Below are 24791 nucleotides of genomic sequence, written 5' to 3'. Positions count from 1 at the left end.
AGCGAGCTTCCCCCTGGAATTTTAGCAAGGTGCCTGGAAAGAAATACTGGCGCTAGCCTCAGAAAAACTTGAGTTTCCATCCTATCCTTGCCATTGACCTGCTGTGTGACTTTGAGTACATCCCTTAACTTCTCTGAGCTTTCACTTACTTTCTGAACTTTAAAACAAGGATTATAACTCTTCTTACATAAGGCTGTAAGAATTAATTAAAATAATATTGTTTTAGTTATCTAGTGCTGCCATAACAGAAATACCACAAGTGGATGGCTTTAACAAAGAGAAATTTATTTCCTCACGGTAAAGTAGGCTAAAAGTCCAAACTCAAGGCATCAGCTCCAGGGGAAGGCTCTCTCTCTGTCAGCTCTGGAAGAAGGTCCTTGTCCTCAATCTTCCCATGGTCAAGGAGTTTCTCAGGCGCAGGGACCCCAGGTCCAAAGGACGTGCTCTGCTCCTGGTGCTGCTTTCTTGGTGGTATGAGGTCTCCAACTCTCTGCTTGCTTCCCTTTCCTTTTATCTCTTGGGATAAAAGGTGGTGCAGGCCACAACCCAGGGAAACTCCCTTGACCTTGGATCAGGGAGGTGACCTGGGTAATGGGGTGGTGTTACAATCCCACCTAATCCTTTTAACATAAAATTACAATCACAAAATGGAGGACAATCACAGACTACTGGGAATCATGGCCTAACCAAGATGATACACACATTTTTGGGGGAACATAATTCAACCCATGACAAATATATACACAGTTTCTCGCATTTATTAGGTTACAAACTTGCTTTAAGATAAAAACCAAAATCTGTTGCCCTTGAGTCGACTCCGACTCATAGTGACCCTATAGGGCAGAGTAGAACCAGCCTATAGGGTTTCCAAGGAGTGCCTGGTGGATTTGAACTGCCAACCTTTTGGTTAGCAGCCATAGCTCTTAACCACTATGCCACCAGGGTTTCCATATAAGATATAACCCTTTAAATACCTTAAATAGCTTCTTGTTTCCCATTTTTAGAAATTCTCTCCTCTCTGCTCTCAGCTTAGCTTTCTCCTCTCTCATTTTCTTCTCTGCACTTGGGCAGGTCTCCCAGGTTCCTTCTACTCAAAGCATGGTCCAGGGTAAACAACATCACCGGCAGCTTGTTAGAAATGCAGAATCTCAGGCCCCACCCCAGACCTTCTGAAGCTTACTCTACATTTTAACAAGATCCCCAAGTTTTTCTCTATGCTTTTTAAATTTTGAGAAGAACTTGCCCTAGGCTACCCCTCCAGTCTTGTCTTTGATATATAACATCAAATAGCACTGAGTTTCAATAATTCACATCACTAGCAGATTTTTTCCCGCAAATTACACGCTACCTTGAATGAAAACCTAATTTGTACTGTAATGAAAACCTAATTTGTACTGTAAACTTTCACCTAAAACACAATAAAAATTTTAAAAATCAGATGAAACCTTATGTCAAGAATTTTTTTTTTCCATCAGTTCATGTTAGGAATCATTCCCCTGAAATAGATTATAAGAAAAATGTATTAATTTTAATGTTAAAACAAACTATTCAGTAGTATTACATCAGCGGAATTGTAAAAACGTATAGCCTCAATTGCACATCAATATCAACATGAAGTCGGTGGATATAGTTGTTAGATGAAATTCCGTTTCACATGTTTATGATTGTTGCTGTTGTTAGCTGCTGTCATCTCTGACTCATGGCAACCCCATGTACAACAAAATGAAATGTCGCCCATTCCTGCATCATCTTGGTGACCGTTGGTATGTTTGAGTCCACTGTTGGATCCAACCAACCTGGGATTTTTAGAATCCTGAAGAAAGGAAAAAAAGATTGTCTTAGTCATCTAGTACTGCTATAACAGAAATACCACAAGTGAATGGCTCTAACAAAGAGGAGTTTATTCTCTCACAGGTCAGTAGGCTAGAAGTCCGAACTTAGGACGCCAGCTCCAGGGGAAGCCTTTCTCTCTCTGTCTGCTCTGGAGGAAGGTCCTCGTGATGCATCAGTCTCCCCTTGGTCTGGGAGTATCTCAGCACAGGAACCTCAGGTCTAAAGGACACCCTCTGCTCCTGGCACTGCTTTCTTGGTGGTATGAGGTCACCATGTCTCTCTGCTCGCTTCTCTCTTTTGTATCTCAAAAGAGATTGGCTTAAGAAACTCTCTAATCTTATAGACCTCATCAATATAACTGCCACTAATCCACCTTATTACATCATAGTGATAGAATTTACAACACGTAGGGAAATCACATCAGAAAATAAAATGGTAGACAATAATCCAATCATACAAGGGAATCATGACCTAGCCAAGTTGATAGATATTTTGGGGGGACACGATTTAATCCATGACAAAGATTATAAAGGAAAAGATCAGGAGTGATGCAAAGAGAAGAAATTACAATTTTTTTTTTTTTTTCCTGGTAGCAAGCTCTAGTTGAGAGCATCACCTACTTGAGGAAATAGGTCATGATGTACCCTGGCCTGGGTCCTGATACTTTGTAAATGCCTAATATGGATGAAGACATGAATGGCTCATTTTTCACACTTGTAAAGTTATTCCTATGAAGTATCAACATTTTTCTGGAAGAAAGATGAACAAATTAAACAAAGGCTACCTAAAGCTTCATTTGCTGATGTGGCACAACTCAAAATGAAAAGAAACACCTGTAATAATAATTGGATCATGGAATGCACAAAGTATGAATCTAGGAAAATTGGAAGTTGTCAGAAATGAAACGGAACGCATAAACATCGATTTCCTCGGCATTAACTAAAAAACCCACTGCCGTCAAGTCGATTCCAACTCATAGCAACCCTATAGGTCAGAGAAGAACTGCCCGGTAGGGTTTCCAAGGAGCAGCTGGTGGATTCAAACTGCCAACTTTTTGATTAGCCGCCCAATGCTTAACCACTGCACCACTGGGGCTCAAATGGACAGGTACTGACCATTTTGAATCAGACAATCATATGGTCTACTATGCCGGGAATGAAAAAGAGGAATGACATCGTGTTCATTGTCAAAAAGAACATTTCAAAATTTATCCTGAAGTACAATGCTGTCAGTGATAGGATAATATCCATACGCCTACAAAGAAGGCCAGTTAATATGACTATTATTCAAATCTACGCACCAACCGCTAATGCCAAAGATGGGAAATTGAAGATTTTTATCAACTTCTGCAGTCTGAAATTGACCAAATATGCAATCAAGACACACTGATAATTACTGGTGATTGGAATGCACTGGAATGCGAAAGCTGGAAACAAAGAAGAAGGTTTGGTAGTTGGAAAATACAGCCTTGGTGATAGAAATGATGCTGGAGATCGCATGACAGAATTTTGCAAGACCAATGACTTCTTCATTGCAAATATCTTTTCTCAATAACATAAATGGTGAGTATACACATGGATATCACTGGATGGAAAACACAGGAATCAAATTGACTATATCTGCAGAAAGAGATGATAAAAAAGCTGAATATCATCAGTCAGAAGAAGGCCAGGGACCGACTTCAGGACAGACCATCAATTGTTCATACGCAAGTTCAAGTTGAAGCTGAAGAAAATAAAAACAAGTCCACAAGGCAGTGGGATGCAGACCCCAAATTCTCATAAAAAGACCAGACTTAATGGTCAGACTGGGACTAGAAGGACCCCGAAGGCCATGGTCCCCAGACCTTCTGTTAGCCCAAGACAGGACCATTCCCCAAAGCCAACTCTTCAGACAAGGATTGGACTGGAATACAGGATGGAAAATGATACTGGTGAAGAATGAGCTTCTTGGATCAAGTAGACACATGAGACTATGTTGGCATCTCCTGTATGGAGGGGAGATGAGAGGGCAGAAGGGGCCAGAAGCTGCCTGAACAGACACGAGGAGAGAAAGTGGAGGGAAGGAGTGTGTTGCCTCACTAGGGGGAGAGCAATTAGGAGTGCATAGCAAGGTATATATAAATTTTTGTATGAGAGACTGACTTCGTTTGTAAACTTTCACTTAAAGCACAAAAAAAATTAATTAAAAAAAAAAAAAGAGCTTGGCTGCTAACCAAAAGGTCAGGAAAAAAAAAACAAAAACAAGTCCACAAGAGCCAAAATACCACCTTGAGTATATTTCACATGGATTTAGAGACAATCTCAAGAATAGATTGATGCATTCAACACTAATGACCAAAGACCAGACAAATTATGAAATGATGAAGTAGAGAGAATATATTTTCCAGTGTTTTAGTATCGCTGTATAAGCTGTGATTAATCTCTAGTCTTTGAAACATAATTACTTGCTCTGGAATCTGTCTCACAATCGTTCCTTTGAAGAAAAATAAGGTAATCAATTTTTTGTTGTTGATTAAACTATGTTCCTCTCCCAGGGGGCAAAATACACAGGACTGAGGTAGCTGAACAAAACTCAAATCCATCTTGCAACCAAAGCAAGGATCACATGAAGAGATTTGCAGGACTTCAATAATAGATCACTTTATCATTATGTCTACCTCAGAGAAGAATCAACATTCCTGGAAATCTCTAAACGCTGACCTTCCCCCTATAAAACCCCCCAGTTAGCCCTTTAGAGTTAGACAGAATTTGGTAGGAACTCAACCCCTCTGTCTCTTGGGTACCAGTATTCAAAAAAGCCCTCTTGCTGCCGAATCTGCGATTTGTGGTAACAAGGACATCATACTTGAAGAAAGCAAGAGGTCATTAAAAAGACAGGAAAGAAAGAAAAGACCAAAATGGATGTCAGAAGAGTCTCTGAAACTTGTTCTTGAACGTCAAGCAGCCAAAGTGAATGGAAGAAATGATGAAGTAAAAGAGCTGAATGGATGTCAAAGGGCAGTTTGAGAAGACAAAGTAAAATATTATAATGAAATGTTTAAAGACCTGGAGTTAGAAAACCAAAAGGGAAGAACATGCTCGGCATTTCCAAGCTGAAAGAGCTGAAGAAAAAACTCAAGCATCAAGCTGCAATTTTAAAGGATTCCGTGGGCAAAATATTGAATGACACAGGAAGCATTAAAAGCAAACGGAAGGAATACACAGAGTCACTGTACCAAAAAGAATTGGTCAACATTCAACCATTTCAGGAGGTAGCATATGATCAAGAACCAATGGTATTGAAGGAAGAAGTCCAAGCTGCACTGAAGGCATTGGTGGAAAACAAGGCTCCAGGAATTGACATATTTCAATTGAGATGTTTCAACAAACAGATGCAGCACCACAGGTGTTCTCTCGTCTGTGCCAAGAAATTTGTAAGACAGGTACCAGACCAACAGACTGGAAGACATCCATATTTGTGCCCACTCCAAATAAAGGTGATCCAATCGATTGTGGAAATTACCAAACAGTATCATTAATACCACACACAGGTAAAATTTTGCTGAAGATCATTCAAAAATGGTTGCAGCTGTACATCGGCAGGGAACTGCCAGAAATTCAAGCTGGATTCAGAAGATGACATGGAACAACTGATATCATTACTGATGTCAGATAGATCTTGGCTGAAAGCAGAGAATACCAGAAAGATGTGTACCTGTGTTTTACTGACTATGCAAAGGCATTCGACTATGTGGATCACAACAAACTGTGGATAACATTGAAAAGGATGGGAATTCCAGAACACTTAATTGTGCTCATGAGAAATCTGTACATAGATTGAGGCAGTCTTGGAACAAAACAAGGGGATACTGTGTGGTTTAAAGTCAGGAAAGGTGCGCGTCAGGGTTGTATCCCTTCACCATACCTATGCAATCTGTATGCTGAACAAATAATCTGAAAAGCAAAATTTTAAGGTATAATATATACCAGAGGAACCACGGTACTAACAACTGATGGGAAAATATATAAAGTAAGTTTGTGAAGTTAGCTTGTTAGGTCTCATCTAATTTAAAAGGATAGCAATGTAATCTTACATTCATATTAAAAAAAAAAAACTCTCAGGATTAAAGATTTCACTTAGTTTAATATAAACCGTTACTATTTTTTTTTTTATATATATCATCAGTAACACTATCATAGGCTGCGATAATTAAATCAGCATCTAACTGGATTAAAGAGGTGTGGCAGGATGTGAACAAGGGAACGCTAACCTCCTCCATAAAAGGCCCTTTTGCATCTACTTCCCACAAGAGCTGAGCTACTGGTTGGTGGAAGCAGCTGGAGCCAGAGGAAAATCCAGGGCACGAGAGTGAACATGGCTAAACACTTCGAAGAGGCAAGCAGATGTCCCATGTGCCCGGCCTATAATGAGAACCCCATGTACCTGAAATGTGGATACCTCTGCTGCCTCCAGTGCATCAACTCCCTGCAAAAGGAGCCCCATGGCGAGGGTGTGCTGTGCCCTGTCTGCCCTGTGGTCTCTCAGAAGGACGACATCAGGTCCAATTTTCAGCTAGGAAAGCTGATCTCCAAGATCATGGAACTGGAGCCCCAAATGAAAAAGATTCTGAAGATGAACCCAAGGATGCTCAGGTTCCAAGTGGACATGATCTTGGATGTGGACACAGCTAACAACCTCCTCACCATTTCTGCTGACCTGAGGACAGTCCGCTGTGGGCGTTTCAAGCATCAGCTGACAGAGCACGTGGAGAGATTCGACTACGCCTTGTGTGTCCTGGGCTCCACTCGGTTCACTTCCGGCCGCCATTACTGGGAGGTGGACGTGGGAACAAGCCAAGATTGGGTTCTGGGCGTTTGCAGAGAATCTGCTCGTCGAAAAGGAAAGATTCAGCTGTCTACAGAACGTGGATTCTGGACGGTGGGTTTGAGAAAAGGAGGCTACTTCTTTGCCAGCATCACGCCTGCCTTGGAGCTCTGCGTGGACCCCAACTTAGGCCGCGTGGGCATTTTCCTCGATATGGACATGGGAAGCTTGTCCTTCTTCAACATGAGTGATGGATCCCATGTCTTCACATTCACCGAGATTTCAGCTTCACAGACTCTACGCCCATTTTTTGGTCCTTCAGTTTCAAGTAATGGTCATCAGGGCTCCCTGAGTATCTGTCCTGTGATGAATTTTTATTACTTTAAATTCAACTAGTATGTTAAGGAGGCTGTGAATAAATAAACATTGGGGCGTATGGAAAAATAAAATTGCATGCTAATACTAAAAGTTTCTTGAGTAACAACAAATCATAATATTAGTAAAAATAATTATAACACAATCTTATATGTGTTTAATGCTTTGGTATTTATAACACCCTTTCTTGCCTACACAATCTCATCTGATTCTAGAATACGGGATAGTTAGAGAATATTTTCATGAGTAAGTGAGTGAATTAATGAATGAATGAATGACTTGGAGGCTATTTGGTGGAGGGAAACAACTATGAGAGGGCTTTGGGGAAGGAATTTCGTTCAGCTGCTAGTAAGATCCAAAAGACCAGTAACTGTTATGAGTTGAATTATGTCCCTCAAAAATATGTTTTAAATCCTAACCTCTATGCCTGTGGTTGTAATCCTATTTGAGAATGGATTGTCTTTGTTACTTTAATGAGGCAGGATTAGCGTAGGGTGTATTTCAAGTCAATCTCTTTTGAGATATAAAAGAGATTAAACAAGCAAACAGAAGGGGAGGGATGCCAAACCACATGAAGACTCCCCAGAAGCAGAAGCTCAGAGACAAGGACCTTCCTCCAGAGCTGGCAGAGAGAAAGAAAGCCTTTCCCTGGAGTCAGCAACCTGAATTCCAACTACTAGGCTCCTAAACTGTGAAAAAATAAATTTCTGTTAAACCACTGCTTGTATCTCTGTTATAGCAGCACTAGATACCTAAGACAGTGACCTAAGCAAGATAGAGGCTTATTTTCCACTCACATGATAAACATAAAACGCTGACATGACCTAATACCGACAAGCTGGAGCTGCAGGAACTCTCATCCATTGCTGGTGGGAATGTAAAATGGTACAGCCACTTTGAACGACATTCTGGAAGTTTCTTACAAAGCTAAAGGTTAGGCTTAATATATGACCCAGCAGTCATACTCCTAGGTGTTTACCCAAATGAACTGAAAACTTATATCTACACCAAAAACTACCCATGAATGTTTATAGCAGCTTTATTCATAATTGTCAAAAATTGGAAGCAGCCAAGATGTCCTTCAATAGGTGAATGGATTACCAAACTGGTGCATCAATACAATGGAGTATTACTCAACTATAAAAAGAAATGAGCTATCAAGCCAGAAAAAGACAGAGAAATCTTAAATGCATATTGCTAAGTGAAAGAAGCCAGTCTGAAAGCTACATACTGTATGGTTCCAACTATATGACATTCTGGAAAAAGTAAAACTATAGAGAGAGCAAAAAGATCAGTGGTTGCCAGAGGTTGCGGCAGGGGGATAAACAGATGAAGCACAGGGCACTTTAAGGCTAGTGAAAATATTCTATGTGATAGTGTAATGACATACATGACATTATGTATTTGTGAAGACTCATAGAGCTATGCAAAAAAAGAGTGAACTCTAATGCAAAGTACAGACTTTAATTAATAATAATGTATTAATATCGGTTAATCAATTGCAACAAATGTACCACCCTAATACAAAATGGTAATAGTAGGAGAAACTGTGTGCAGGGGGGAGGGGTTGTTATGGATTGAATTGTGTCCCCTCAAAATGTGTATTAATTTGGCTAGGCCATGATTACCAGTATTGTATGATTGTCTACCATTTTGTCATCTGATGTGATTTTCCTATGTGTTGTAAATCTTATCACTATGATGTTAATGAGATGGATTAGTGGCAGTTATGTTGATAAGATCTATAAGATTAGACTGTGTCTTAAACCAATCTCTTTTGAGATATAAAAGAGAGAAGTGAGCAGAGATTGACAAGCCTTTCTTCCTAGTCCATCTTAGTCTGGAACTCTTGCTGAAACCTGTTATTGTTTTATAACTTCCTTTTATTTCCCTCTTTACATTTGTTATGGATTGAATTGTGTCCCTCAAAAATGTGTGTCAACTTGGCCAGGCCATGATTCCCAGTGTTGTGTGGTTGTCCACCATTTTGTAATCTGATGTGATTATCCTATGTACTGTAAAGCCTAACCTCTATGATGTTAATGAGGCAGGATTAGAGGCAGTTATATGAATGAGGCAGGACTCAATCTATAGGACTAGGTTGTATATTGAGTCAATCTCTTTTGAGATATAAAAAAGAGGAGAGAGACCTCATACCACCAAGAAACAGGAGCTGGGAGGGAGCACATTCTCTGGACCCGGGGTCCCTGCGCTGAGAAACTGAAGTAGAGAAAATATACTTTCTAGTGTTTTAGTATAGCTGAATAAACTGTGATTAATCTCTAGTCTTTGAAACATAATTACTTGCTCTGGAAATCTGTCTCACAATTGTTCCTTTAAAGAAAAATAATCAATTTTTTGTTGTTGATTAAACCATGTTCCTCTCCCAGGGGGCAAAACACACAGGACTGAGGTAGCTGAACAAAACTCAAATCCATCTTGTGACTGAAACTAGGATGGCGTGAAGAGACTTGCAAAACTTCAATAATAGATCACTTTATCATTATGTCCACCTCAGAGAAGAATCAACATTCCTGGAAATCTCTAAACCCTGACCTCCTCCCTATAAAACCCTCCAGTTAGCCCTTTAGACTTAGACAGAATTTGGGAGGAACTTATCCCCTCTGTCTCTTGAATACCGGTATTCAAATAAAGCCTTCTTACTGCTTACTTCCTCCTGTCTCAGTATTGGCTTTGTGGAAGGTGGCTCGAATCCACGATTTGCAGTAACAAAACTCCTACATCAGGGAAGATTGATGACAAGGACCTTCCTCCAGAGCCTACAGAGAGAGAGAGAGAGAAAGCTTTCCCCTGGAGCTGGAGCCCTGAATTTGGACTTCTAGTCTCCTAGACTGTGAGAGAATAAATTTCTCTTTGTTAAAGCCATCGTTTGTGGTATTTCTGTTATAGCAGCACTAGATAACTAAGAATATTAACCGGGGCATTTTATGATTTAATTACGTGAAACTAGACTGTAGATTGGTTACATTATCTATGAATGCTAAAGGTGAGTTGCAAAATACTTATTTTAAGAAAGGGTCATTGAGCCAGATAGGGTTGAGAAAAAGCGTAGGTGACTCACAGTATAGGGCAATAAATACTACCTATTTATTATTATTATTATTATTACAGTTATTATCACCTTTCATCACCCCCAGTCACAATGAGGTTGAGGGCCATGGAGATTGGTCCTGCTGTGAGTCATTGGTGTGCTCCTGGAGGAGAGGGCTCTCGGCCTGAAGCCAGTTCCCCAGGGGGAGGTGGCAGAGAGTGACGCAAGCCTGGTTTCCAAGAAACCTCCACCCTGCTACCACTTCTCCTGCCCGCTTCTCTGGAGCAGGAAGTCCCTTGAGGAAGTGCCTCTTTCCCTTGAGCCCTGGAAGCCCCCATGAGCTACCTACTAAGTGTGCTGGCCATGTAGCTCCCACTAACCACACCAGCCTGGGTTTTGCCCCCAGCCGGGGAGGCCCAGCCAGCCAGGCACCAAAGCTGCTAAGCCAACAGTCCAGGCAGAGCTGACATCAGCGGGTCCTCCGCAGCCCGGGCGGGGGAGGGGTGCGGCTGGCCTGGGAGCCAGCTGGTCTCACCCCCAGGGGAAGTGAGGAGGAGAGGGAGAGGGGAGGAGATGGACAGGCCTGGACCTGGAAAGGCGCCTGCGGAGCTGTGACTCCACCAGGCCGTAGTCACCTGGGGAACACTGCTGGAAGGAGGAATGGGACACAGTGTTGCTACCCTGCTTGGAACCTTTCAGTGGCATTGAAGACCTCTGCTTACACCTCCATCCTCATCTCCTGCCATTCCCTGTGATGCATGGGACCTTCCCACGGAACTACTTATAGTGCCCTCCAAAGGCCATGCCTATGTGCTTCCGGGCTTACAATTCTTTGCCTGAATTGCCTTTCTCCGGCTCATCTAGCTAGAGGCATCCTTAAAAATGTCACCTCTTCCCCTCCGGCCTTCTCGTCCTTGCCCCTGGGCTGATGCGCTCATTTGGTCTCCTATACAGGGTTGAACTAGGTGTGTTATTGTTTGTTTATAGGGTCCTGATGAGTTGGAATCCTCTCAATGGCAGTGGGTTTTAATCTTTGGCTGGGGCGTGGACCTTGGGAATGTCTTCAGTGCTGAGTTGAAGGGGTGTCTGGGGGGCTATGCTTTCGGGGGTTTCTCCAGTTTCTGTCAGACCAGTAAGTCTGGTCTTTTTTTGTGAGTTTGAGTTTTGTTCTACGTTTTTCTCCAGCTCTGCCTGGGACCCTGAAATGCAAATGTTTTGCTGTATTTATTTCACCACAATAAAAATAAAATACTCCTTCATGGGGAAAAAATATATGTATGTCACCTTCTCCTGGTAGTAGTTCCCAAATCAGACAGAATTACTCAGTCTGGCCTTTGTCTAACCACAAAACCAAACCCTTTTTGGGTAGATTCCGACACCGAAGGACCCGATGTAGGGCAGAATAGAACTGCCCCATAGGGTTTCCAAGGAGCAGCTGGTGGGCTCAAACTATTGGCCTGTTGGTTAGGAGCTGAGCTCTTAACCACTGCGCCACCAGGCTCTGTCTCAGGTGGACTGAAATGGCCATTTGTCTAGTATATCATTGCTGTTAGTTGCTGTGGAGTTGGTTCCAACTCATAGTGACCCTACAGGACAGACAGAGTGGAACTGCCCCACAGGGTTTTCCAAGGAGTGCCTGGTGATTTGAACAGCTGGCCTTTTGATTGGTAGCCGTAGCTCTTAGCCGCTACATCACCAGGGTTTCCCTGTCTAGTATAAACCCTCTGCCATCTAGTGGATTCCAACTCATAGCAACCCTATATGACACAGTAGAACTGCCCCATAGGGTTTCCAAGGAACACCTGGTGGATTCAAACTACCGACCTTTCGGTTAGCAGCCATAGCTCTTACTCACTACACCACCACGGTTTCCTATCTGTCTAGTATAGTGGTTTTTAAACTTTACTGTGCATCCCATTCACCCAGAAGGCTTGTTAAAACACTGATTGCTGGGATTCGTCCCCAGAGTTTTTCATTCGGTAGGTCTGGGGTGGGGCCAAGAATTTGCATTTCTGCAAGTTCCCAGGTGTTGTTGATGCTGCTGGTCCAAGAATCACACTTCGAGAATCACTGGTTTAATACAAGAAATTATCATCCCTGGGTATTGTTGTTAGTCACCATGGAGTTGATTCCAACTCATGGCGAACCCATGTGTGCAGAGCATAACTGCTCCATAGGGTTTTCAAGGCTTTTGGAAGCAGATCGACAGGACTGTCTTCTGAGGCCTCTGCCTTTGAGTGGACTCAAACCTTCAACGTTTGGGCTAGCAGCAGAGCACATTAACCAACCTTTTGACTACCCACGGGCTCCAAACATGGACCAGGTGTTGTATTCTCAGTGTCAGTCTTAGAAGGTATCTTGGTCACTTAGTGCTGCTATAACAGAAATACCACAAGTGAATGGCTTTAACAAAGAGAAACTTATTCTCTCACAGACCAGTAGGCTAGAAGTCCGAATTCAGGGCGCCGGCTCCAGGGGAAGGCTTTCTCTCTCTGTTGGCTCTGGAGGAAGGTCCTTGAGATGCATCAGTCTTCCCTTGGTCTGGGAGCATCTCAGTGCAGGAACCTCAGGTTCAAAGGACATGCTCCACTTCTGCCACTGCTTTCTTGGTGGTATGAGGTCCCCATGTCTCTCTGCTCGCTTCCCTCTTTTATATCTCAGAAGAGATTGGCTTCAGACACTACCTAATCTTATAGACCTCATCAATATAACTGCCACTAATCCATCTCATTACATCATAGCGATAAGATTTACAACACACAGGGAAATCTCATCAAAAGATAAAATGGTAGACAATCACACAAGGGAATCATGACCTAGCCAAGCTGACAGCTATTTTGGGGGGACACAATTCAATCCATGACAGAAGGCATAGGGTGGGGGAAGGAAGAAGAGGACTTTTTTTTCCTACCCCAGGCCACAGAAGGCCCAGAGTTCAGTGGGTAGTGAGGAGATTCCTGCTCTGATAATTCATCATGTTGACGCAGAAAAGCACTTTAAATGGCACATTTCCTCTAAATATATGCCTCAAGTTCCTAAGAGGAGCATAATTTAGAGACTCAATCTGAATCACAATAAAGAGAATGAAAAATTTCCAGGGTCCCTGTGAGGTGTTTAAACAGGGCGAGAGAAAAGAAAAGTATATACAGACCAATCCCAACCCCCTTAAACAGTCTCCATCTGGAGGGGAAAGCTCAGCAATGGCCTTTCAGCCTTCAGGCTCCCGTAAGTTTATTTCCAGTATCACGGATGCTCTCAGCAACCCAAGCCTAGTCCTCTGCCAAAGGAACTTGAAGTCAGAAGGAAACTTCCAAAGAATTTGGAAATGGGAGCAGAGCCTCCCTCTATCCAAAAGAAGGCAGAATGAAGAATCTGGGACCTGAAATTCCCCAGAGATTGAAATAAAATGCTTCTCAATTGTGAAGGACCTGAACAGACAATTCTCAAAAGAGGATAAGCAATGAACAAATGTGGGGATGAATATCAAACCCCAGTAGTAACTAAAGAAATGCAAATAAAACAAGATTATATATGCATGTATGCATGTGTGTGGGTGCTTTTTTTTTTTTTTTTTAACTATAATACTCAGTGTGAATCAGGGTGAAATGATCTCTAGCAGGACTATAATTGGTACAACATTTCTGAAAATCACTGGGCAGGAGGTACCAAGTGTCTACAAAATATTCGTGCTCTTCCCCCCAGAAAAGAGGAGGATGGACATTTAAACCCTTTGACACCAATTTATTTCCAATTCTGTAATCTATCTTAAGGAAATCATTGGAAATATAAAAACAACCAAAACAGCAATAATAAAAAGAACATGAATCATAAGGATGTTCATCCCTGTATGAAAAACTGGAAGTAGCGTAAAATTCCAGTGGCTAGAAAATGGTTGTTAACGGGGCAGTTCTACTCTGTCCTATAGGGTCTCTATGAGTCGAAATCGACTTGACGGCAGTGGGTTTGGTTTGGGGTTTTATGTACTCCTAGTTGTTCTCCCCCTAATGAGACAGCACACTCCCCCTATCCACCCTGTATTCCCCTTGTCCATTCAGCCAGCTCCTGTCCCCCTCTGCCTTCTCATCTCCCCTCCAGACAGGAGCTGCCCACATGGTCTCACATGTCTACTTGAGCCAAGAAGCTCACTCCTCACCAGTATCATTTTCTGTCTTATAGTCCAGTCCAATCCTTGTCTGAAGTGTTGGCTTTGGGGATGGTTCCTGTCTTGGGCTAACAGAAGGTCTGGGGACCATGGCCTCCGGGGTCCTTCTAGTCTCAGTCAGACCATTAAGCCTGGTCTTTTTACAAGAATTTGAGGCCTGCATCCCACCTTTCTCCTGCTCCATCAGGGATTCTCTATTGTGTTCCCTGTCAGGGCCGTCATCTGTTGTAGCCGGGCACCATCTAGTTCTTCTGGTCTCATATAGAATACTATTTCTTCATGCCCAGTTATGTGTTCTTCAGGATTCTTCCCTGGGGACTGTGCTGACACTAGTGTTGTTTAAGGTGCAGGCTAGCTACTGGCAGATCCTTCAAGAGAGGATCTTGGTAGAGCCTCTGAAGTCCAAAGCCTGCTCCTCAGCTTCTTAGGCTCAGAGACTGGTTTTTCTTAGTGCACCCAGATGAGAGCAGACTCTCTGTGGCAGATTTACTCTAATACCACCCAAGGCTGATGTAGCCATCAAAGGCTAAATTATTAGTTCACAGTGGGTGGCACTGCTTTCTAAACACCAGAATGTGTGTATCCACTGCCCAAGGCTTGTCCCCCAGGTGGTATCAGGATAGATGGGAAGAAAAGTAGGTTTCTTGGTGAGCAGGGTGCTTGTAAAAGGAAATGGAGAGTCTTGAGGAGTATTTTTTGAAACCATGATGAGGCCTGATGAAATGCCCCAATGCATAGCAAAGGCAACTTCTCTGATGACTGAAGTGCTTGCGTCTCCTGACCCAGTGCTTCTTTCCCCTGGAGAGCAGAGGTACTTGGTTACCAGTTTGCGTTTCTGCACCTGCTTTTCCATGCTCACTGCTACTCTTTTTATTAGTGCATTTCCATTATTAGCACAAGGGACTGACCAATCCAGGGGTGGCACAGGCTGGACCAATCATAGTCCCTTCTTTAGACATATGGACTTGACACTGCTGGTTATCTCTCAGTCTCAAATTTAACCTTCATTGTCTGCTCTGCAAAAGTGTAGCCAGACCATTTAAATATTTTTTCCTTTGCCAGTTGACAGATGTTCAGCTTTGTCTGTAGAAGGTGCTGGAGAGACTTGCAGAGGAAGGGGATTTTCTCCTTCCTGATTCTAGTATCCTGTGCTCAGCAGGTCCCTGAAGTGTTCAGCATCTGGCTCCTGCAAAGTGGACAGCTTCACCATCCGGCTCCTGCAACGCGTGTGGTTTCTTCTGCATCAGGATCCTGAAGCCAGACAGCTCCTCCAGTGTCCGACAGCTACAGTGCACAGTGGCTGCCATCAGCCAAAGGAAAGCAGCTCAGCCCGGCATCCTCCTCAGACGGTTTTGTACAGGAGTGACTCCAGTGAGACACCTCCCTAGCACACTTGAGGTTGAATTTCTAGGAAGTTCTTCCAGCGCAGCACCACAGCAGCTTCTCTGTCATCCAGTGAACCCAACCATGCCTTCTACAACAAGGTTTGGGATGGAGTGTGGGGACTCTTCTTTGGGCACTGTATCTCAGCCTAGGGCTAGTAGAACAGTAGAGCCGCCCTATAGGGTTTCCAAGGGGTGGCTGATGGATTCAAACTGCCAGCCTTTTGGTTAGCAGTCAAGCTCTTAACCACTGCACCACCAGGGCTCCCTAGGGGTAGCAGCTGCTCCTTCTATCTGTTATTCCTACACTCTTTAGAGTTCTTTTTACTTCTTACTGGATCACTCCTTGTTACTTCAGTCCTCTGTCATAGGTGATTTTTTTTTATTTATGTTAAACTTTCCCTAATCAAATTACAGTGTGGTTTCTCTCTCCTGATGGGACCCTGATGGATACGGGGACTAAGATGTAAGATTTAGTCCCTCTCTCTGGATAAAAAGATTAGACAGTTGTAAACTTGGAAGTGGAGCCCCTGGGTGGTGCAAACCATTCACTCAGCTGCTAGGCAAAAAGCTGGAGATTTGAGTGCACTCAGGGATGCCTCAGAAGAAAGGCCTCATGATCTACTTCTGAAAACTTAGCCACTGAACACACTACGGGGCACAGTTCTGCTCTGACACACATGGGATTGCCAGGAGTCAGAGCAGACTTGATGGCAGGCGGGGGCTAAACTTGGCAGTAATGACTGGTCACATCTTCTTCCATGTGGACTAAAAACAGAGGAAGCTGGTCTGTAGAGCAAAAGAGAACGATGAAATAGGGGCACTGAGAGAAGAGACAAGTGATGAAGTCACAGAGGACTGATGGCATTTGAGCCCATGAGTTCATTCCTGAAGTTGATTGGGGCCTTGTAAGACTCCCCAGTATCTTGATAATTTTTTTTTTTTTATCAAGAGTTTTTAATAATTAATGTTCCCCTTTTCACTTGGCTTAAGCTAGCTCTAGTTTGTTTCTACAACTTGCAATCAAAAGACTTAACATAACCTGACTCTTGGAGACGCTATGCCTCCTCTCATTATCTATTAATTTCACTGGAACTTTTAGAGTTTGAGAGATAGTCCATTTTGAAACATTATTTATAAATGTGAAAATGAAAACCAATTCATAAGTCCGATAATAGATAAGTAGTGGGGATAGTACAGTAGTCTGAAAACAGTTAATGTGATTGTTTCTTTGGTCTTTTCCTTCTCATCTGGGCTGGCTATTCTACAGGTTCTGGGTGGCACAAGCAATTTGTGATCAGCTGCTGACCTAAAGATTATAGCATTTGGCGGTGCCACAGAAGAAAGGCCTGGTGACCTGCTTCTGTAAAGATTACATCTACATGGGGTCACCATGAGCCACAATTGACTCAATGGCAGCAGGTTTGGTTTTCTTTTTGGTAATTCTACTTGTGCCCCTTCAGATCCATTGTCTATCATCTTCTGTCCTATTCTGTGCACTGGAAGAAACTGTGGTGGCACGATGGTTAAGCACTGGTCTGCTAACCAAAAAGTTGGTGGTTCAAACCTATCAGTGGCTCCGAGGGAGAAAAGGCCTGGCAATCAGTTCTTGTAAAGATTACAGCCTAGGAAACCCTATGGGGCCATTCTATTCTGTCCTACAGGTTAGCGACTGTGTACTTGGAGGCTGACGCCTACAGAACACATCACCCAGACTCCCTTGCCCTCTGCTTTCCAGTTCAGTTCTGCTAATGAGAGGCACTGGAAAGAACTCAGAGGGCAGGAGGAGAAGTCAGGATATTTATTCCCTCACTCCCTCTCTACCAGGCCACAGGTAGGCAGTGGCTGCCTTCTTCCCCCTAAACTTCTGCTGGGCTGTCTCACACCCACAGCTGTTGTTATTTCTTCAGGTATAAGCGTGGTAACACCCTTCCACATCATTAGACTCTGAGTGTTTTGCCATTCCTTATTTGTTACCTTAACCTTGTTGGCACCTTTGTAAACATCCTTTCATTAAACTCTGCAATGACCAACTGTTCCTTTATGAGGGCCTGACTTTTACAACATCTTTGGGAGGAGGAAAGGGCAGGGGTTAGAATTTATTATGGAAGGAATAAAAAGAGAAAGACTGAGGTTTCCAACACGCAAAATGAGATTACCTATGTAGCAAGACAAAAACCTTAAAGGCAAGCTATTTAAATTATTAATCCAGGTCATTATTTAGAGCTTTTAGTTAAGTTTCCTACTAACCAGTAGGTGGGGGTTGTAAAGGAGATCAGATCTGCTAGAGACAAACAACACAGAAATCAATTTCTCTGCACATCCCTATTGAAGTGTGATATAAATCTGTGACCACACAGGGATACAGGTAGCTAAATTACAGAACTATAAAATGGAATATAATGATGATTAGAATGAATTTTAATGAGTAAGAACTTAGAATGCACTGCTAAGTGACTATGTTAAATAGCACATATATGCATAGAAAAACAACTTGAAAGAAATGCACCAAAAATGTGCAAAGAGGTTGCCTTTAGGTGGTGGGACTGGATATGGTATTTATTTATTTTTCCTTTATACTTTTCTATATACATTTTCCAAATAGTCTATAATGAGCATGAATTAAAAAAAAAAAAGTTTATTTTACTTTTTTGTTGTTGTTGAGAATATACACAGCAAAAACACACCCCAATTCAAGCTTCTCCATGCAGACTTCAGTGACACTGATTATATTCTTCAAGTTGTGCAACCATTCTCACCCTCCTTTTCTGAGTTGTTTCTCCTCTAGTCACATAAACTCACTGCCCCTAAGGCTCCTATCTAATTTTTTGAATTGCTGTTGTCAGTTGGATGACATATAGATAGATCTTAAAAAAGAATAATGCTCATGGCAGACATTCTTCACTAGTTAAGATAAACTATGGTTTTAAGAAAACTTCAGGAGATATTTTTGGTATAAGGTTTAAGATTATCTCAGGGCAATAGTTTCAGGGGTTTATCCAGCCTCCATGGTTCCAGAAAGTCTAGATTCCACTTTTGATCAAGATTCTTCTATAGAATTTTTGATCAAAATGATCAGTAATGGTAGCTGGGCACCATATAGTTTTTCTAGTCTCAAGGCAAAGGAACCAGTTGTTCATGGAGGCAATTAGCCACACATTCTATTTTCTCCTCCTATTCCTGCCTCTCCTACTTCCTCTGCTGCTCCAGGCAAATGGAGACCAATCGTACCTTGGATTCATGAATTACTTTTGTAGGCAGATTTTTTTTTTTTTAAAAAGAGAACACATAGACAGCATGCTCTGTTCATGTTGCCAGGAACAAACCAGATTGACCCTGGCAAATCCCAGCAAAGGAACCTGCCTCCAGGTATGCTTAGACCTGGTTAGTATCAGGAAGTTCAGCAAACAACTTTCCAAGTTAACTCTTTCTGCAGAAAAGAGTAGGAGGGCGGTGAGGACCCTTCTGATGAGGGCTGCCTGTGAGAGTGTAGGATCCACATGAACTGTCCTGAGCATCATCCCTGGAGATATGGTGAGTTCTTAGTCTTCCAATGGGGGTTAGGTTGAATCACACTGTACTGATCTGCTGGGAGACAAGCTGGGTCCGAACTGGCCCTGTCCTTGGGAAACAAACATGGAACTCTAACACCCACGATACGTACAGGCTGTGACTGGTGTCCTTGGAGAGTGGAGCACACAGTAACCAATCAGTTGCTGTGGAGTCGGAATTGACTCACGGAGACCCATGTGTGCAGAGCAGAACTGCACTCCATCAGGGTTTTCAAGGCTATAACTCTACAGATCATTAGGCCTTTCTTCCCAGATACCTTTGGGTGGGTTCGAACCACCTAACTTCTGGTTAGTAGGTGAGCACTTAACTGTTTGCAATACCTGGGGACTAGAACAAACAGTAGGTTCAGCTTAATCAGGACTGGAGGGATTGATTCTTTTTGAATCACCAAGAAAGACATGTAAGTTGATTGCCCTCTTCTCATGAGTGGAGTCCTGCCTTCGGGCCTTTGTTTGGGCCATTCCCTGTACTTGAAATACCAAGTCCCCTATTCCATCTCAGTCCACCAGAATCCTGCCTGACTTACCTTTAGAGTATTTAGCAAGAATTGATCTGGTGGGTTGGTGACCCACCTCATCTGCTCTGGCTCTACGGAGAGGGTGGACTGGCGCCCCCTTCTGGGGGACGCATCGCACATATCACCATCCCCTGGGGTCGGGGCAGGGGAACATGTAGAAAGGTGGGTGCTGGTATTTCTGCTGTATTGTTTTATTCTTTTGTGGTTAATGATGTTGTGGCTTCCCGTTTCCTTTCCTCCCGGTTGCCCCCACCCCGACCCGGCTAGTCACCCTCCACCCATCACAAGGCCAAGTCTGTGGAAGAGCCTTCCCCTGGGCTCTCGCCCGGCCGCTAGCCTGCCTGCAGTCTCACCATAGCCGCAGAGCTCGCTGCCAGTGCCTGGGTTCAGGCTGGGCCAAGCACAACCTGCTTGCCGGGGGGCGGGGAGATCGCAAACTCCGACCACCTGCTCCACCTCCAGGTGCATGCGCCCTGAACGTCTCCGCTTCCCGATGGGTCGAGCTGCTGTGATCCCTCCCTGCACTACCTCCCATGACCAGTGCTGAGGATAGCGAGGAAGAAGCGGAAACTCTCCATCCAGAGCCCGGGCTCTGAGGCCCTGGGGCTGGTGACTTGTCTGGCCCAGGGCAAAGGCGGTATCTCCTGATTAGGGTGATGGGGAAGCATCCCCTTCCCTTCCTCTCCGCCATACCCACTTCCCCTACCCAGGCATGACAGGCATCTGGGCAGGAAGGACCACAGGTATGGATGGCCTCAGTACTTATCCATTCTCCCTGACGACATACCTGCAAGCCTAACCTGGTAAATCACAGCCATTGCTAGGTCAGGGAAGGTAGAAGAGAGAAGACACTTGTGTCTCCACCAGTCACTAGCCCTTTCTTGTCTTACCTTCCTATTCTGTCTGCCTGCCCTGGCCTGAGAATCCTTCAGTGGTGCAAAAAGTTAATGGCCTCAGCTACTAACCAAAAAGTTGGATCTTCAAGTCCACTCAGAGGCTCCTTGGAAGAAAGGCCTGGCAATCCACTTCAGCAACTGTTTTTTTTCTGGTTAGGATGACTATGATTTAAAAAAAAAAAAAAAGGAACATAACAAGTGTTGGCAAGGAGAAATTGGAACCCTCACCCATTGTTTGTAGGAGTGTAAAATGGCACATACCTTAGTCGGCAATACTCTTTTGTAAATTTAAACTACATACAAAAAACAACACATGTTTTGCAAGGAGACATGGAAATAAAAGGATTCACAGAGAATATTTCCTTTAGTTTAATATTAGAATGTTGCTTAAGTTTAGCTCTTTTATTACAAAGATTTTGGGGGCAATTTATTAAGTAGAAGGGGATAAAGGGGCACAAACAAATATATTGAAGGGGGATCCCACTTCTGGCTAAATAATTCAGAGAAATTCTCACAGAGGTACATAGGAAAACATGTTAGAGGATATTTAATCACAAAGTTATTTGTGATAGTTGGAGAGTTGGATGCAGTGAGGTGTCATCACTGGAAAACGTGCATCAGATAAAATGGGAAGGATCCACACTGCAGAATATTCTACCACAGTAGGAAGCAATGAACTAAATACACACACAGCAACATAAACAGATCTTAAAAACACGGTGCTGAATGGGGGAAAATAATAAAGAACAGAATGAGACCTTCAGCACAATAATATTGGTTAAAATTAAAAACACATGCCTACAAAACAATACCTCATGTTTTCAAGAACGCTCACAAATAGAATGATACACAAATCTGTCATTGTACAACCTCACAGTTGGGCTCTTGAGAATTAGGCACCACTGCCACCTGGTGGTAGCATTTCATAGTTGAGACAAATGCAATTAAAAAAAAAGAGGTTATCATTTACATATTATAAGGTGCACAGATCTTTACGGTTTAATTTCATGAGCTTTGACAATTGTATCTACCAGTATAATCACTACTCCAAACAAGATATAGAACACTTCCATCACCCCAGAAAATTCCTTCCATTCCCCCACCCCAAAAGCAACCACTGATCTCCGTCTTTGACACTGTAAATTAGCTTTGTCTATTGTAGAACTTCATAAACATGGATCCCTACAGTGTGTACTCTTCTGTGTTTGCCTTCTTTCAGGAATCATAATGTTTCTGAGATTCATCCATATTGTAGCACACACTGATAGTTCATTTTTATTGCTGAGTGGTATTCAAAATTGCAAGGATTTGACAGTTTATCTATGCTGTCCCTGGGTGGTGCAGATGGTTACCTTATGCTGGGCTGCTAACAGAAAGTTTGGAGGCTTGCAGACCAGTCCACCCAAATGTGCCTTGGAAGAAATGCCTGACAATCTACTTCCAAAAAATCAGCCATTGAAAACCCTATGGAGTGCAGTTCTACTCTGATATACATGAGTTGCCATGAGTTGGGGTCCACTTGACAGTGGTATATAGGTGTTTATCTATTCACCAGTTGAGTGACATTTGGATTCTTTCCAGTTTTTGCTGTTATTGTTGTTGGGTGCCGTCAAATCGGTTCTGCCTCATAGTGACCCTGTGTACAACAGAACGAAACAATGCCTGGTCCTGCGCCATCCTCACAATCATTGCTATGTGTGAGTCCATTGTTGCAGCCCCTGTGTCAATCCATCTCGCAGAGGGTCTTCCTCTTTTTCACTAAGCCTCTACTTTACCAAGCCTGAGGTTATTCTCCAGGGACTGGTCCATCCTGATAACACGTCCAAAATACTGAGAAGAAGTCTCACCATCCTTGCCTCTAAGGAGCATTCTGGCTGCACTTCTTCCAAGACAGATTTGTTCGTTCTTTTTGCAGTCCATGGTATGTATATTCAATATTCTCTGCCAACACCGTAATTCAAAGGCATCAATTCTTCGGTCTTCCTTTCGCAAGCATATGAGGCGACTGAAAATACCATAGCTTGGGTCAGGTGTACCTTAGCCCTCAAGGTGACATCTTTGCTTTTGAATACTTTAAAGGGTTCCTTTGCAGCAGATCTGCCCAATGCAATACACTGTTTGATTTCTTGACTGTTGCTTCCATGGGCGTTGATCGTGGATCCAAGTAAAATGAAATCCTTGACAACTTCAATCTTCTCTCTGTTTATCATGATGTTGCTCATTGGTCCAGTTGTGAGGATTTTTGTCTTCTTTATGTTGAGATGCAATCCATACTGAAGGCTGTGGTTTTTGATCTTCAATGAGGTGTACTGACACAGTGGCTGCAACAATGAGCTCAACGATAAGGATGGATCAGGACCGGACAGTGTTTCATTCTGCTGTGCATAGAGTTGCTATGAGTCAGAACCGACTCAACAACAGCTAACAACAGAGGCTGCCTGCATTCATTGGTTGGTGGCCCCGCATCGCTCTGACCTCTGCTTCTGTCATCACATCTTCTTTGACCCTGACTCTTCTACTTCCCTCTTATAAGAAGCCCTTGTGATAACATGGGGCCCATCCAAATAATTCAGGGAAATCTCCCATCTCAAGACCCTTAACTTAATCACACCTGCAAAGTCTCCTTTGGCATGTAAGGTAACATTCACAGGTTTGGGGGATTAGGACATGGATAACTTTGGGGGACCAGAGTTCAAACCCAGTTTTTCTTATCCCTAAATCTGTACTTTCTCTAAACCACACTGCCTCTTCCTTCATACCCTCCCCTCCTCAGAGCAGCCCTGGGCCCTCAGCTAGCACAGCATCCCAGGGAGGGCAGGATGGCAGAAGACTCTAGGGCAGGATATATGAACAGGAGAACCTTCTGGGGAGGGTCCACAGACTCCTCCCCAAAGCTGGGAAGAAGAGGTGGGCAGGAGACGCCATGGCCAGGCCATATCCACCACAGAGAGAGGGCAGCAAGGGGTAGGGTGGTCTTTACCACCAGGCAGGAGAAATTCACTGGGGAGGGGGCAGTTCAACCCCTGAAGCCTCACCTGTCAGCACACCAAGGCACAGAGCACTAGAAGCTCCTCACCTCTCTGTCTCCCTCTACTTGGACAAACTCTCAAAGCTGCTGAAGCTCCTTGCCCACTGGAGACAGGCTGCCCGCCTCCAATCCTACTGTGTGACCATGATCAAGAAACTTCATCTCTCAGTACCTCAACTGCCTCTGTAAAATGAGGGTGATAATTGTACCTATTTCATAGGGTTTTCATGAGAATTAAATGGTTAATATATGGAAAAGGCTTAGAAAGTGCCTCCATACCTATGAACCCATCACTGTCAAGTTGATTCCCACTCATAGCCACCTATAGGATAGAGCAGAACTGCCCCACAGGGTTTCCAAGGTGCAGCTGGTGGATTCAAACCGCCGATCTTTTTGTTAGCAGCTGTTGCTCGCCATAGCTCTTAACCACTGCTCCACCAGGGCTCCAGAAAGTGCCCCACACATCATAACTGTCATGTAAATGTTGGGGCAGGTATGTAGGTTGTGGGGAAACCTTTAGCCTTCAATGCTTGCAATGTCTGAACTTAGCCGGGCCATAGGTGCTGCAGGTGGTGGTGTCTGGGAAGAGGTCAAGCTGGGGTCACGTGGGTCATGCTGAACCTATCAGCACTGCAGAGCTTCTGCCTGGACCCCTGAATTCATGGCCTTTGGGAGCAGCCCTACTGGCAGGGGACTCTGGACCTTAGCCAGGACTTGACCAGGAGGTGGCGCTGCAGTGGAGGAGGGGTACTGGATTTGTGGTTTTCGTAAGGGAAACCTGGAGTGAAGGATCAGAAGGTTTAAAAGTGCCCCCAGCTAGGTCCACAGAGCATGGTAACCACCATGACCATCATGAGGAAAGTGCTGTCCGTGTGCCAGATTGGTTCCAGCACTTGAAAAAAGTATCCCATTAATCCCATCAAGTAGCTATTGTTATCCCCCTTTTATAAATGAGAAAACTAGCACTCAGAGAGTTTAAGAAATTTGCCCAAGGTCACAGGACTGCTAAGGGGCAGACCTGAAGCGGGTCGATCTGCTTCAGGCCCTTGCTCTTTCCATCCTGCCCGGTGCCCTGTGCTTCTCTTCAGAGGGGTCCCCAAATGCCAGAGTTGAAGGGACAGCAAGGGCTGAATAACATCAGGAGGAAAAACTCCTGGTGAGGTTCTG

At 43.6% G+C, this 24791-nt stretch overlaps 2 protein-coding genes across 4 annotated transcripts in view; one reads left to right on the top strand and one right to left on the bottom strand.

Annotated features, from left to right (window-relative positions):
* Nucleotides 1-255: 255 nt before the first annotated feature.
* BAG1 (BAG cochaperone 1) overlaps nt 256-24791 on the bottom strand; it is a 57127-nt gene continuing 32591 nt past the window's right edge. Inside the window, exon 5 of one of the 3 annotated variants that reach the window (XM_064291808.1) lies at nt 256-1813. In XM_064291808.1, coding sequence (XP_064147878.1) covers nt 1634-1813 — 180 coding nt within the window. In that variant the 3' untranslated portion in view covers nt 256-1633. The remainder of the gene's footprint in view (nt 1814-24791) is intronic. The other 2 variants (XM_064291807.1, XM_023545201.2) reach the window with 2 other exon arrangements.
* Nucleotides 6076-13588, top strand: LOC100653545 (ret finger protein-like 3). The gene has a single exon (XM_064291806.1). It carries the CDS (start codon nt 6190-6192, stop codon nt 7033-7035), a length of 846 nt encoding a protein of 281 aa, XP_064147876.1. The 5' UTR covers nt 6076-6189; the 3' UTR covers nt 7036-13588.

This window comes from Loxodonta africana, chromosome 9, assembly GCF_030014295.1.
Source record: "Loxodonta africana isolate mLoxAfr1 chromosome 9, mLoxAfr1.hap2, whole genome shotgun sequence".
NCBI classification, from domain to species: Eukaryota; Metazoa; Chordata; class Mammalia; order Proboscidea; family Elephantidae; genus Loxodonta; species Loxodonta africana.
This window is presented reverse-complemented; position numbering and strand designations above follow the sequence as displayed.

Coding starts and splice junctions, on each gene's coding strand:
- LOC100653545 (XM_064291806.1), top strand. CDS start 6,190: ATGGCTAAACACTTCGAAGAGGCAAGCAGATGTCCCATGTGCCCGGCC.